The following is a 15,156-nucleotide window of genomic DNA, read 5'->3' on the forward strand; positions in this document are numbered from 1 at the left end:
TGTACATAAAGTAGTTACAACTAGACACACGTTGACCCGTTACAATAGTAAATGCATCTTTAATGCACGACTTTTACATGTGATGGAGTATTCTCGAATGTTTGTATTGTTACTACTACTTCCAAAATTGGTATTCAGGAGGCTTTCAGAGTTGTCACTCCTATTTGTGTGAGATCTGCATTTAGGTCAGGTGCTGAGCAACTTATGAAGAGCAGAGGTCTTCAAAGATAGAGAGAGAGAGAGGGAAAGGGAGAGGTGTGTGTTTATTTCGGTATATTTCATCAGATAACATTGCTTTGCTTTATGTCTACTGAGAATGTGTGATCCTCTCCTCTCCTCTCATCTCCTCACCTCTCCTCACCTCTCCTCACCTCTCTTCTCCTCTCCTCTCCTCTCCTCTCCTCTCCTCTCCTCTCCTCTCTTCTCCTCTCCTCTCCTCTCCTCTCCTCTCCTCTCCTCTCCTCTCCTCTCCTCTCCTTTCCTCTCCTCTCCTCTCCTCTCCTCTCCTCTCCTCTCCTCTCTTCTCCTCTCCTCTCCTCTCCTCTCCTCTCCTCTCCTTTCCTCTCCTCTCCTCTCCTCTTCTCTCCTCTCCAGCTAGCCTGAAATACCTCCCAAAATCACCTCTTGTGACTCATCCGTCCCCAAGGAAATGACTTAGATATAAATAACTATAATCTGATTTTATAAATAACTGCAATATCTTTCTCCAGTGTTGCCACTGATATTTATTGCATTTAACTCTGACCTCACAAAAGGTGCTGAGGCAGTCATGAGCTACAGTGCATTACAACTCAGCGGGGTCATTTCTCATTGACAAAGAACAATGACGTGTGGTGCACATCTTAGTCTTAATTTATGTTGACCACTCGCAGTTTGTTTGTGGAGCAGAGGCTGACATGTACATTATAACTTATTAATGTCGACAAGGCAGGACACATCTTTTTTTTATCATAGTCTGGGAAGTTCTGAGATGTCTTTTTCCCGTTGTTGTCTCTAGCTTGAACCTCAAGAGAGCAATGATTTTGCACATGACGTCCCAGCTAGGGTTTTTTAGGCTAAAAAGAGCTGCTCCGCTGATTGAGCATTGCTCCCCTACATTGTTGGACTCACATTGGACAAAAAATAAGAATCTGAGAGAATGTCTTTTTTTTTTTTAAACATTCTTCTTCTTTTCAAAACCTGACGTCTATGTTACCTATAATGCAACTTGACTGCCGATAGTTCAGATCAGAGATTCAGGTGTGTTTTGCTAATAACTGCTAAAGTAGCCTTGAGCCCCTAGCCTCAAACAGAGATTAGGAGTGGGCTACAGAAGTCGGGTTAACCTAAATTCTTTCTCCACACCGTGGATGTGTTAAGAGAGCTGCTTCCCAGTGGTCACTCGTGGTACTGCAACAGAAAAGGCACCTGCTGCCTGAAATGTATTTTCCCCATATAAAAGAGCTGTCTGTAAAACAGTTGACACGACAACTTGAATTGCAAACAAAGTCCATCATTACTCTTTGTATTTAGATTTTTTTATCCCTGCAGAAAAGCCCAGAAAAGCAATTTTTATTGATTTGATCGCAGGAAAATTCAAACCTGGAATATAGAAAACATGTCCTGCCAGCACTTTTCATCCAAGCGACATGATTAGTCTAGTATCCAAAGGGCACCACAAAGAGCTTTATACAACTCATGTTATTCACTAAATGGACTTTGATATGGTAGTGGAGTTTCCCTTTTCCCTGAAGATTCCCCCTTTGTAATCATCCTAGGTGACACGCGCAATGACCTGTATCTGACCTTGGAGCGGGGAGAGTTCGAGAGGGGCGGCAAGAGCGTCCAGAAGAACATCGAAGTCACGCTATATGTACTTTATGCTGACGGGGACACACTCAAAGTATGACACATCTATACATGAGTTATTGCTGTATCATCCATATATGATTCATGATAAGTGTAACTTTCCTCCCATACCTCCACACATTCATTTGATACGTCATTAACAATATTTGTCACTAAAAACAATCTACCATGCTCCTTTTTTCTGCTCAGGACTGCATCAGTTTGGGCAGTGGCGAGCCCAACAACAGTGAATATCGCTCTTTCGTCCTCTATCACAACAACAGCCCTCGCTGGAGTGAGATGGTCAAGCTGCCCATTCCCATAGATCGTTTCAGAGGATCCCACCTACGCTTTGAGTTCAGACACTGCTCCAGTGAGTCACTAATGCAGCCCAGTGGCTGTCGTCCCTCAACACATGAGTTTATCAGATTGGAAAATCTGAGTTATACGAGTGTGATTTGTGATGTGTAGATATACACTGTGATGATGCATGCTATTATGATGTGTGATGTGTTACTTTCAGCTAAAGACAAAGGAGAGAAAAAACTGTTTGGTTTTGCTTTCACTCCTCTGATGAGAGAAGATGGGACCACACTGTCAGATGAAAGCCATGAGCTATATGTGTACAAGGTATGTGTAGGTTTAAAACACACATTTGAGATGTATGGTGTTTTATCTTTGGTGTCTCTTTAGCTTTGCCTTTTTGTGTCTTACGCTTTTAAATTATAAGTTGAGTGCATTAAAGTGATGGGGTGTTTATGTGTTGGTGGGACTTCCCGTGCTGTTAGCTCTCTACGGCGTCTTCCACAAAGCAGTCAGGTTCAGTCCAGTTCAGTTCAGTTCAGATCAGTTCATTTCGGTGCACATTAGAACAGTTACTTTTGTGTTTCCATTTTTTAAAAGATGTGGATGGTACCATCCCATGTCGTTTTTTCATCACCCCTCTGTTGAGGTACCTACATTAGCACCCTGATCCGATATGAAAAGGTGGAGCTAGAAACAGTGCAGTCTGTGATTGGTGCCGACTTTCTTCTGCATCTTTGGTGAAGAGGAAATACAGCAAGAGCTGGATGGAGCAGTGAGGAATGAAACGTTTTTTCAGTTTGTTTCTTAGTGCGCGGCTGTCTACGACTCTTACCATCACCAATAGCCCAGATAAGAGCACCGTCTGTGGTGGAAAATGAAAACAGATCTAGTGTTTAGGTACATGTCAATATGGGTTACGTACGGTTTTAAGGTATTATACTGAAAGTGTTTGATGGAAACGTGGCTTGTGTCTTTATTGTACTTTCTCAACAGTGCATGCTGGGTCATAATCATAGAGCTTCAAAGGATGTAAATAATATGTATGCAAGGCGGTTACTCAAAGTCCCAGAGTGAATGCTAGACTGGGTAAAACTAGTTTGACGTGTGAACTCATCCCGGTCTCCTATCCTATATGCCTTATTGCAATCATATTCCACCCAGTGCTCAAAATACTAAATAACAAATCTTCTTCTCATCTCATCATCTTCTCATCTTCAACCGCTTATCCGGGGTCAACAGTAAGGATTTTCAATATGTGATTTTGGTAAGAGGTCTTCAAAAATCTAAAGCAAGTCCAGTTGGCTTCTACTTTGCACTGAAAATGATAATGTACTCCATTTCAAGCCTGGTTAGTTAACTAGCATCAATATATCAACATTAGTATGTTATGAAGCCAGAAAGCTTCTTCAAATAATTTTCATATTGAGTAACGTAATAGGCTACGAGGGTACAACAACGTCTTTCATCAGTCGGTGACTGGCTGACCACTCTACTGCTGCTAGATAGAAGAGCCAATCAAATGTTTCACGTCCCGCGGGTTTTCTCTGAACTTGAAAAATCCACTTTTAGTTTTTGAGCTAATCGACAAAATACTCCTAAAATGGGCTCTCTCACTAGCCATTGACAATTCAAAACATTAGTTTCAAACCACTTCACCTCATTGTGCAATAGTGTTTTCATAGTGTTCAGTATTGTGCTCCTAACTATTTGTAATTTTTGTTGTATTTGGACATCATTGAAAATGATTTTCTAGGCTTAAAATAAAGTTTTGAAGGAAAATGTGTCTGTCCTCAGTCACCTACTCAACTGCACCCTGCAGCAATTTCAATCAGCCAGTTATTGACAAGAACAGCAACTTTCTGTCCCATGTTGGTGCAGTTCCAATGTCCCATTCCTTCTTTGAACTCTAAATGGCCTCCAAAACTTAATGAATCTTGTCCTTTACTCTGATGTCTGTCCTCTAGTGTGATGAAAATGCCACCTTCAGTAACCAGGGCCTCTACCTGAGTCTGCCCTGCTGTAAAGAGGACTTCAACAGCTGCCCCACCCTGCCGGTGAACCTGCCCTTCCAGAGAAGCCCCAAAGAAACCTTCTGGGTCTCCACAATACTCTGCTCCACCAAACTCACACAAAATGGTAATCAAAATCTGTGCATGCTCTTATTTATATATTTTAACTTCCCATTCAATTAGGTTCAACTCAATCTGATTTATATTCCATTTACAGTGGACCTCCTGGCTCTTCTGAACTGGAAGGCCCATCCAGACAGGGTCTTGGACATTCTCGGTCGATTACGTCAGATTAGTGGAGAGGAGATTGTCAAGGTCACTGTCATTGCATTATTTATATTTCATAATCATAAACAATGTTTACCTTTTGTGTGGCTGAATGATAAGTGTGAATTATTTTTCTTGCATATTGATTTATCTATATAAACTTTGAATTGTTCACATGGTTTTATATTCACAATACAGGTCCCATATTATGCATATTTTCAGGTGCATGTGTGTATTTTTTGGGGGTTTCTACTAGAACATGTTTACATGCTGTAATGTTAAAAAAACACATTTAAAAAAAACATACCTGTGTTCATCCTCTGTCTGAAAGGCTCTGTTTTAAAGCCTCTCTCTTTAAGCCCTCTTCCTGAAAAAGCCCTGTCTGCTCTGATTGCTCGGCATTTCAAGGTCTTTAGCATCAGCACTCTCTCCATCTCTGCACCGTCATTGCAGCTGGGGAATGACTGTAGCATCACTTGTTACTTCTGTTTATATATATATATATATATATATACTGTATATATATATATATATATATATATATATATATATATATATATATATATATGTGTGTGTGTGTGTGTGTATACAGTGTACAGAAGTCCTGTTGGCTCCTTTAAATGCACAGTTTCTGATTTCCCTGTGGGTTGAGCATTTTTTATACTTACACAGTATTCATATAGCAACCTGCTTTATAATCAAAACAAGACATTGAAATCTCAACCTTTACAACATGGGACCTTTCAAGTATCTACAAATAATTTCAGCAAAACTTTTGTTACTGTGTAAAAACATGTTTGATACTGTTTAGAAGCCCCCTCCTCATTTCTGAAACAAGGGTTGTATTGCCATGTTTTTAGATGAAGGGGCTACCCTTTGTTTCTATTTTGGTTAGCAGCAAGTTCTTCATGTGATGCAGGAGTGTTGTTCCTTTATCTCCTCACAGTTCTTGCGAGATGTCCTGGATACGCTCTTCTGTCTTTTAGATGACAACACTGATAAATATGGACCGCTGGTTTTCCAGTCACTGGTAGGAAAATTAACAGAACACAGCTATACTCTACTATATGATTTATTTGTCCTTTAAGCAAATTAGATAAGCATAACATCTATATGTGTGTGTGTTTGTGTGTGTGCGCGTGTGTTTAGGTGTTCATCATTAACCTGCTCAGGGATAGCCGTTTCTACCACTTCAGACCTGTCATGGACTCCTACATCCAAAACCACTTTGCTGGAGCTTTGGCATACAAGTACAGCAACAAAGCAAACACCAAAACCTAAAATTAGATTTCTACAAAGTCACACGTGATATTGACTCATTATTTAAAACTATGTGTCTGCAGAGAACTGATTCGATGTCTGAAGTGGTACATGGACCGCTCAGCAGAGGTCGTCCGACAGGACCACATCCAGGAAGCCATGAGGGTAAAGTATCACACACACTTCCTTCTGGGATTAATTAGTAGGAAACGGTAACAGAAGGACTGATAAGGAGTAATGTGACGCCATGAAAGGCCTCAGTAAGTGACTTCCCTGTTGAGAGAAAGGAAATCATATTAAGTCTCTGCAGATATTGATATGTACAGAGTGAGACATTTCCAAACAGCCTTTGAATTTCTTTTTCCAATGATGTCATGTGAAGGAGTATTCTCTTACATCTCCTGAACATTGGAAACATTTCTTCTATATATTACCACAAAACCATTCAGTGTATGGTGCTTGTTCATTGTTTGAGAATTTATAGAACAAAATGATGTGTACCTTCGCTGACTGTATGTCTCCATCTGCTTCCTGCTGCTGACACCGCAGGCTCTGGAGTACCTGTTTAAGTTCATCGTCCAGTCTCGTATCCTGTATTCAAGAGCCACCTGTGGGATGGAGGAGGAGCAGTTCAGAGCGAGCATCCAAGAGCTCTTCCAGTCCATCCGCTTCGTCCTGAGTCTGGACAGCCGCAGCTCAGAGAACCTGGTGTTTACGCAGGTCAGATAGTCAGATAGTTCTCATCGCATGATAAACTCCTCGTTCAGCTGTTCTGACGATTGTATGTGTCACCTGCTAGTCAGTCTTATTTTTATCTTTGCTTATAAATGTTTTTATTTTCTCTTTTATTCATCATCTTAGTTTGCATTTATGATTCATTGAATGTTTCTTGTTTGTTAACTTGTTTCCTCGCCTCCACTGTTGCCCCATCCCTTGCTTGCTCTGGGACAGTTTAGGGGTGTGATCAGCTGCATGCCTTTCTGTGGTAATGCCCCAGGGCTCTCGTCCATTTCAGTAAGTTTCAGCGCCCCCCTGATTCGGTTCCACAATGCAGCAGATGCTGCATGTCCAACTATTCAGTCAGTACTTTGGATAGAAACTGAGATCATGGCTGTGGAAAAAGATATTTGTGTTCCTCTTATATGATCTTGGTGCTCCTTTTAGAAGATACATAGATGGTTTCTTTTGACCTGTTTTGTTTTGTGTCATTGTCACAATATTTGTTTTATGTGGTCTTTTTTGTGATGTTTTAGCTTATAGCTTCTTTGAAACATTTTATTCCACATTGACTACAAATTCCTCCTCTGTATCCTTTGTTCCTCCCCCCAGGCAGCACTGTTGAACAGCTTCCCTGATATCTTTGATGAGCTGCTGCAGATGTTTACCGTTCAGGAGGTAGCAGAATATGTCAGGGGCACCTTAGGGAGCATGCCCAGCACAGTGGACATTGGCCAGTCTATGGATGTGGTCAAGCTGCAGTCCATTGCCCGTACAGTTGAAAGCCGCCTCTTCTTCTTCCCTGGTGAGACTATTGTGAATGTTTTTTTAAGGCGTTTTCTTTCTCTGAAGATAATGTTTATACGGTGCTTTTCAGTCTCATCCTCATCCTCTGTCTCCTTTTTGCTATTTCTCTTCCCTCAGAGTCTCGAAGTATTCTGCTGCCGGTGGTTCTGCACCACATCCACCTGCATCTGCGCCAGCAGAGGGAGCTGCTCATCTGTTCTGGGATCCTTGGCAGCATCTTTTCCATAATTAAGACTAGCTCCATGGTACGCTGCATTGTACTATATGCATAGTGGCAAATATGACTGATGGCTATGTGATTACAAAAAAGTAGTAGTAAAGATAATACAACATTTCCTTTTAAAATATGTGATAATGCAGCTGCAGCATCTTTGAACAAACACTAAAACATTCCCATTAAGCAACATGTTTTCATCCCTGTGTCTCTCAGGAGTCTTCTGTTCAGGAAGAAGTGGAGATGATGGTGGAGAGCCTTCTGGATGTGCTGCTGCAGACTCTGCTGTCCATCATGAGCAAGTCTCATTCTGTGGAGACATCCAGAGGACAACGCTGTCCCCAGTGCACTGCCGAGATAACGGTAAGCATTCTCTAAATGTCCCTCTTTGATGTGTATCAATAACAGGTGGAATTTGAGTGAATGTTTTTGAGTTGATTACCCTTTTTAAATATGGCTGCCCATATCTCTCATTTTCGTTCGTGCAGGGGGAGTATGTTTCCTGCCTTCTCTCTCTGCTCCGGCAGATGACAGAGATCCACTTTCACCATCTACTCAACAACTTCCATAGCAAAGAGGAGCTGAAGGTGGGAAACTCTCTGAGGCACAGAGCTGCGCATGATCACAGCATTTCTGCTGCAGCCTGCTTACTGCATACCTTGACTGCATACAATTTCTTAATATACTCCTTTGCAGGAGTTCCTGTTGAAGATCTTCTGCGTATTCCGCAATCTGATGAAACTGACTATCTTCCCCCGAGACTGGAGCGTCATGAGGCTTCTAACTAGTCAGTGAGTCTGCTTTTTCAACTTCTGTCATGCAGTCTTCTTTGTCCCAGAGATGGTAAGGGAATACAGCCAACCATTAGATCAGACTCTTTTCAGATAATCCTGCTCTGAAGGTGACGCTTGTGTTGCAAATTTTTTCATCTATTTTTGGCAGCTACCTCATTCTGTAAGCTGACAGTGTAATGTTTGCTTTCTGCAGTATCATCGTAGTGACAACACAGTTCCTGTCTCCGGCGCTGCACAAGAACTTCTCAGAGGCAGATTTTGATTTCAAGGTGTGTGTGAGCAGTGTGTGAACATTAAGATCATTAAGGAAACCCCCGGCATAGTGAAGCCACAAACTGTATGATTGTTTTCCATAATTACATTTCTGAAACAAGTTATAGTAACTCAACATAGCATTTATTTACTTTTTTTTTCTTTGGTGTGTGTTAGGTATGGAACTCCTTTTTCAGCCTCACTGTGCTGTACATCAACCAGCCCAGTCTGCAGCTAGAGGCGCTCGGTCAGGCCAAGAGAAAGAAAGTCTTGGACAAGTAAGAAACTGCCGTATATTTATTGTGTGAATTATCTCCAATACAGGTTAATAATTGATCTAACTTTTTTATACATCACTTTACACTTTTGTCTTTGTAGGCATGGAGATATGAGAGTGTTGATGGCTTTTGAACTCTTCAGGATGTGGCAAAAATTAGGTGCGTCAGACATACATGTATCACAGTGGAGCATCTGCGTTTGCATTTTTAAGAAATGAATGAGGACAATGGCTCTTTTCTATGTGAATCTATGTAATCCAGGTGACAACAAGCCCCACTTCATCCCAGGAATGATGGGTCCCTTCCTTGGCGTCACCCTGGTGCCTCAGACCGAGGTTCGAAATATTATGATCCCAATTTTCCACGACATGATGGATTGGGAGCAGAGGAAAAATGGCAACTTCAAACAGGTCATCATGACATTATGATGCACTGAACCCCATATTGTGTGCTGCAGCAAAAATGGAGCTTTTTGTCACATAACATACCCACATCTTTTGGCTGAATATGTGTGTGTGTGTGTGTAGGTGGAAGCAGAGCTGATGGATAAGCTGGACAGCATGGTGTCAGATGGGAAAGGAGATGATAATCACAGAGAGCTCTTTAGCCTTTTGTAAGCATCAAGCCTGTGTTTAGTGAGCCTGTGGAGTGAATAATGCTCCTCTCCGAGTATTTCCATCTAACATACTTTTCTGTGTTGTTTGGCTGTCAGGACCCAGCTGTTTGGTCCGTACCCAAGGTGAGGTGTAATGCCCCTTACAACTAAGATGAAGATACATAGCGATTCATATCTCTTCACCTCCTGTGCTTTTCACCTTTTGTAAGAGAATCTTACTGTATTTCCTCTGCAGCCTGCTGGAGAAGATAGAGCAGGAGACCTGGAGAGAGACGGGGATCTCGTTCGTCACATCAGTCACAAGACTTGTGGAGCGGTTACTGGATTACAGGTATGCTGAGATGAAGTTGCACATACAGAAATAACACTAATGGTTTATGTCATGAAATGTGCAGCACAATTAAATTTTTTCTCATTTTTAGGGACTGCATGAAAGGAGATGAGGTGGAGAACAAGAAAATCGGTGGTTCCGTCAACCTCATGGTGAGACATCCCTGGCAGTGTTTTTAGTCTGGAGAAAAACGTTTAGGAACTAATTCATGTAGTAAGATCGCAACTATTCTTTTTTTAATACAAAACCCAGAACTTCTACAAATCCGAGGTCAACAAGGAGGACATGTACATCCGTTATATCCACAAGCTGTGTGACCTGCATCTCCAAGCAGAGGACTTCACAGGTAACAGATACTGGGTCATTTTTCTTGATGGTGCATGATTTATGGCGGAGGCTTTGTCCTGGGTTAAGTGGCATTTTTATTTGGTGAACGCAGGTTTTTTTTTTATTGCATGTGCTGTTGCCCTCTGAGTCCTGTCATTGGATTTTTCAATTAGATGCACCTGGACAAGAAGAAGAATAGATGTGTTAGAGAAAGGCTTATGGCAGTGGGACAAAACACAATTGTAGACTGCTGTTTTGAGCCCACTAGCTATGCTTGTGCCTGCAGTTTAGGTACAACTCATTGCATCATTGATCTATATGATTCTTATTGGAGCCTGATGACCTCCCATACTTCCCAGCATACATCCACCCACCTGTTCTTCAGAAAACACTTGTCTTCTGAAAGCTGGTGAAACAAAGTTAATAAGGAAGATAATAGATAAGAAATAGTATGATGAAAGACTTGCAGAGTAAATATGACTCTAAAGTGTAGAGACAAAGTGTAGAGACACCCCCAACAGGCTAAATAGATGGCCACATGTCAGATAGAGATAAATATGTGCTCCTAGTTTAACATTAGGACATTAGATTTTGCTTGACAGTCTCCACTGAGTCTGAGCATCTGTCTGTTTCTCGTGATTCTGAAATCACATTTGTCCATTTTATTTCAGAAAAAGGCAAAATTAGTCATTTGAAGGGTGATTATAGTCAATTTTAATCAGGTCTGGTACTACCACTCTCAATCATGTAAATAAATCAGGGGAATTCATCTGTTTGTGTTATTGTGTAAAAAGCTGAAGTGTTCTTGTCTTCCTCATATCATTGGTACTGGTGGCTTTATTGTGCATGTAAATGTAGCCAAATATGACTAATTAAATGCAACCTTATTCATCACTAAAGTACAATAAACAACAGGCAGCTGGAAAGATAATTGAAACCCATTTGAATGTTCTGCAGAGTTAGCAGTGATTGCACGTGTGGCTACTGTGTGGATAATTGTCTAAAAAAATCATAGAAAAAAACATAGTAAGAGGCTTCATTTGTCTTTGGTTTCATACTGTGAATGCAATGAATTCACGTTGTTCTACTGTTTATTTTAGGGCTGCAGGGCTTAGGACTATACATAATGCCCAGTTATCCGATTTCTTGTTTTGTCTGAGTAGCACTCAAAAACCAAAAGATCTTTAATTTCTTCTCAATTTAAATTTATTTTCTGTCCATCGACGAATCAATTGATCGACTCACTGTTTCAGCTCTGGTCTCATTCATTTTTAAGTACAATTTTTGCAGCCAAAAAAGTCACATATCCAAGAAACTATTTCAATTGTATTAATATTGTATTTCTGTAGGTCCATCTTTATATTGATCAGCCAACGATAAAGTAAAATATCCTTGTGTCACACAAGCAGTTTCCACAGTCTATTACGTACATTTATTTACTTCTCTGGAATGTCCCATATACTCAGTAAATACCTTATACGTAGCACTAATGCAAAGCTGAAAATACAAAAGAATAAAGTAGAGTGAAGACAAATGTCCCAAAACAAAAAATTTAAATGAAACATAAACTATAAATTCCTGTCCAACTATGGGTTTTTCAGAATTTCACAGAATCCTCAAAACCTTAATAGGGAACAGCTGATAGGATTTCAACTGTGCAGGTGTACTTTGCATCTCTGTTCAGCGATATACCAAAACATGCTCACCATGCTCTGGGCAACTTGTGTTTGTGCCACTGACTGCTTTGTTCACCATCTGTTCACGACAACTGGACCCCAAAAAAACTCAGCTCATCACTGTGGCCACACTGTGCAGACTGTTGAACATCTGTAGCTTTACTGCAGTATGGCAGATAATTCACTTTTATTCTGATAACCTTTGAACTGTACCCCTTCTACTACAGAGGCAGCGTTCACCCTGCTGCTGTACTGGGAGCTGCTGCAGTGGGAGGACCGGCCCCTGAGGGACTTCCTTCACTACCCGTGTCAGAGCGAGTGGCAACGCAAGGAGAACCTGAGTCGTAAAATCCTCCACTACTTCAACAAGGGCAAGGCAAGTGGACTTTTACAGCTTTATCTCTCACTCCTGTTTTGGCTGACTTTAAGCCAGCGCTTACATAATACAATGTGAAAATGGAGGCACGGCCAAGTTAACTTTATAGTGATGGAGCGGTTTGTGCTGGACAACTCGCATCAGTAACTAAATCAACTTAGCTCACATTAAGTTTTATTGCTTTCTTAATGATTTTTTTTATAACGTTGAAGTGGCTGTTTGTTCTCATCTGCAGTGCAGCTGTTTCCAAACAAAACCTCATTAACACTAGAAGTGAGACAGAATCTTGAAGTGTTTCTTATAATGTTTCTAAAAGTGTAAAAGTGTTTTACATCAAAATTTACTCATTCTACTTATATTTATAAAATGGTTGAGTACTGCAAACCTTTAGTTCAGTAAAAGTATCAATATCACCGCGTCAAAGTACTAGAGTATGAAAGTCTTGAATTCAAAATGTTGCTTAGGTAAAAGCAGTGTTGGAGTGATTTTTTACTACTTTTTTGTACAATCGTGTTTAAAAACTATGGCAGAAGTAAAAGTCCTGCATTCAAAACATACTAAAGCATACAACAAAATACACTTGAAGTACCGAAAGTAAAAGCACTAATTATGTTGAAGAGCCCATTTTCAGACTAATACATATTATGCGCTGTTATTGGATTATAACCATTGATGTGTTCAGCACTTAATTATTATAATATTTTAATTATTTTATATACTGCTAAGTAGTTTAATTTATAATAATAGTGATTTTACTTTGTATTAATGATCTGAATCTGTAAAGTAACTTAAATTATCAGACAAATTTTGCCAAGTAAGACGTTCAGTATTTCCATCTGTAGTATAAAGGAGCATAAAATGGAAATACTCAAGTAAGCCACAAGTACCTCAGATCTGTCAGAGTAAAAGTACAGCAGTATTGGTAAAAATGATATATTACTGTAATAAATGTAAAGAAATATTTACTATGCAAGAAAAACGTATATACAGTATATTATATTGTGTTATTACTAATAATGCTATAATAATGGATTGGATTGGATTTAAATGTAAGTAGCCAGTAGCCCTTCCGGCAACACACACCCCCACCCCCTGAGATCTCGAGCAATGTTTCGGTGCTGCAGGGAAAGCTTTGTGGGACTTTTACAAGTCTTTTACTCTCTATTATTAACTTATATTTCACTCTGCCACAAACCACAACGTTTACATTTTTGCTTGAATAAATCATCAATGGGCTCCTTCCTTTTGGATTGCATTTGGTAATTGTCTTGAATGAACTTTACTATGAGAGGAGCTGCTACCGGGGCCAGTAAGTCTTTCAAAACACTCTTTTAATAAACTCTCTGTTCATGAACTACGTTGTTTGGGCTTCGGTTAATGTGTAAGGACTAGTCTCATGCTACTGCAGCGAGTTATTTTGTGCAGTATAAGTGGTTAAAAAAGCCATTTTAATGCATTCACCTTGCTGCCCCGAGCCAAACCGTGTTATCCGTATTTGGCTGTTAGTGACTGTTAGCGTCAGTCCCGGATTTCTCTGTTAGTTGTTCATTCACAAAAATAATTGTCTCAAAGGCTTATTTGATAAGTGTATTTGCCTAAAAAGAGCCAGGGATGATTTTACACAGGACTTTCACTTTAAGAGGGTAACATAGGGGACAGACTGGAATTGGAGAAGTGAATGTGTTTCAATAAAGTTTACAAAAGAGCAAAAAAAAAAAGTCAACATACAGTGACCGTGAATGTGACAAGACAGAGGGCTCTGAAAGAACAGGCTCAACTGCAATTACATCTTACTGCCAAAGAGGCCGCTAGAAACAACATATCTCAATAAGCCTGTGAATGTTCTCATTCGTCCAGGTCATCGTTATCCATAACATATCTCAATTCTTACGAAGTACAACATTAAAATGGAAATACTTAAAGTACATCAATAATGCACTTAAGTTAATGTACTTTCCGGTTTTTAGCCAAAGCAACATCCTTTTAGTGTTGAGAGTATAGACACTAAACACAACTGTGGATAACCAAAACATCATTTTCTAATCGGCTGTGATTTGGCAAGTATCATGAAACATTTTTCTGCACTAACTCTTGATATCATATAATACAAACATGCAGCCTTTGCCCACACCACAGTGCTACCCAGGAAGGGTCAGATGTCTGCTCAAATGTGATTTGCTTCCCCGAATCACTCCTCACCGGCTGGTGTTCGTCCACAAAATGAAATTAGTCGACTGTCTGTATGTGTGTGTGTCTGTGTGTGTGTGTGTGTGTGTGTCTGTGTGTGTGTGTGTGTGTGTGTGTGTCTGTGTGTGTGTGTGTGTGTGTGTGTGTGTGTGTGTGTGTGTGTGTGTGTGTGTGTGTGTGTGTGTGTGTGTGTGTGTGTGTGTGTGTGTGTTTGTGGTGTGCTTTGGAGAGCACAATGCCCTGTGGACTCTGGGAGCAGCAGAGGAGGAAATACAAGGGGCTGCCTTCATTTACTCTTTGTCATCTCTAGTTTTTATTGCTTCTCTCATAGAGATAAAAGGTAGCTGGTCTGTACCTGTGAATTCCCCTGCTGCTGTTACCAGTATGAAGATTCATCAATAGAAATCTATATGTGCTTTAAGAGCACTTTGCAGGAGTGTGACTTCAGTGAATTCATGGGGACAGAATTACGTAGAAGCTGTGCTCTGGAAAAATATATAACTTAATACAGATCATGTCTTTTCCTTTGTTACTGCACACTCAAGAAGTGTTCTTACATTAAATTGCAAGATGTTAGTTTTTATTTGAAAACTAAGAAAAGATTATAGAGAGTGTGGTCAGTTTGATTATGTTAGTAGGAAAATTCTATAAACAGTAGATAAGTGTACATTCGATGTAATCTCTTCCAGTTTCCCAAGTTAAAAATAATTGGTTGTTTTTATTAAATGAGTTACTAAACAACAAAACACTTTCCAATATCTTTGTTTATATTCAGTTATTTTTAATCTCTCTTCTCCTTCTCCTTGTGTTACCTACCGTTTATCTTTATTGCCTTGTTATTATTGTTTGTTAATGTGTCAACCTTAATAAAGGTTTGTGAAAAATAGGTTTAATATGGATTCCAAAGTTTTA

At 40.0% G+C, this 15,156-nt stretch overlaps 1 protein-coding gene across 3 annotated transcripts in view; it reads left to right on the forward strand.

The window, feature by feature from the left end:
- Nucleotides 1-15,156, forward strand: part of dock3 (dedicator of cytokinesis 3) — a gene marked incomplete at both ends in the record, with an annotated part of 48,551 nt that overhangs the window by 24,458 nt on the left and 8,937 nt on the right. For all 3 annotated transcript variants that reach the window (XM_083920122.1, XM_083920123.1, XM_083920124.1), the window contains 24 exons: nucleotides 1,758-1,882; nucleotides 2,038-2,200; nucleotides 2,351-2,457; nucleotides 4,098-4,269; nucleotides 4,360-4,457; nucleotides 5,356-5,439; nucleotides 5,559-5,659; nucleotides 5,753-5,834; nucleotides 6,219-6,389; nucleotides 6,999-7,191; nucleotides 7,311-7,438; nucleotides 7,624-7,770; nucleotides 7,896-7,994; nucleotides 8,104-8,198; nucleotides 8,395-8,470; nucleotides 8,631-8,731; nucleotides 8,832-8,890; nucleotides 8,993-9,141; nucleotides 9,259-9,344; nucleotides 9,444-9,470; nucleotides 9,583-9,678; nucleotides 9,770-9,830; nucleotides 9,931-10,024; nucleotides 11,909-12,057. In XM_083920122.1, the coding sequence (XP_083776248.1) occupies nucleotides 1,758-1,882; nucleotides 2,038-2,200; nucleotides 2,351-2,457; nucleotides 4,098-4,269; nucleotides 4,360-4,457; nucleotides 5,356-5,439; nucleotides 5,559-5,659; nucleotides 5,753-5,834; nucleotides 6,219-6,389; nucleotides 6,999-7,191; nucleotides 7,311-7,438; nucleotides 7,624-7,770; nucleotides 7,896-7,994; nucleotides 8,104-8,198; nucleotides 8,395-8,470; nucleotides 8,631-8,731; nucleotides 8,832-8,890; nucleotides 8,993-9,141; nucleotides 9,259-9,344; nucleotides 9,444-9,470; nucleotides 9,583-9,678; nucleotides 9,770-9,830; nucleotides 9,931-10,024; nucleotides 11,909-12,057 (2,663 nt within the window). The remainder of the gene's footprint in view (nucleotides 1-1,757; nucleotides 1,883-2,037; nucleotides 2,201-2,350; nucleotides 2,458-4,097; nucleotides 4,270-4,359; nucleotides 4,458-5,355; nucleotides 5,440-5,558; nucleotides 5,660-5,752; nucleotides 5,835-6,218; nucleotides 6,390-6,998; nucleotides 7,192-7,310; nucleotides 7,439-7,623; nucleotides 7,771-7,895; nucleotides 7,995-8,103; nucleotides 8,199-8,394; nucleotides 8,471-8,630; nucleotides 8,732-8,831; nucleotides 8,891-8,992; nucleotides 9,142-9,258; nucleotides 9,345-9,443; nucleotides 9,471-9,582; nucleotides 9,679-9,769; nucleotides 9,831-9,930; nucleotides 10,025-11,908; nucleotides 12,058-15,156) is intronic.

The sequence above is a fragment of the Echiichthys vipera genome (assembly GCF_963691815.1).
Source record: "Echiichthys vipera genome assembly, chromosome: 9".
In the NCBI taxonomy this organism is placed as follows: Eukaryota; Metazoa; Chordata; class Actinopteri; order Perciformes; family Trachinidae; genus Echiichthys; species Echiichthys vipera.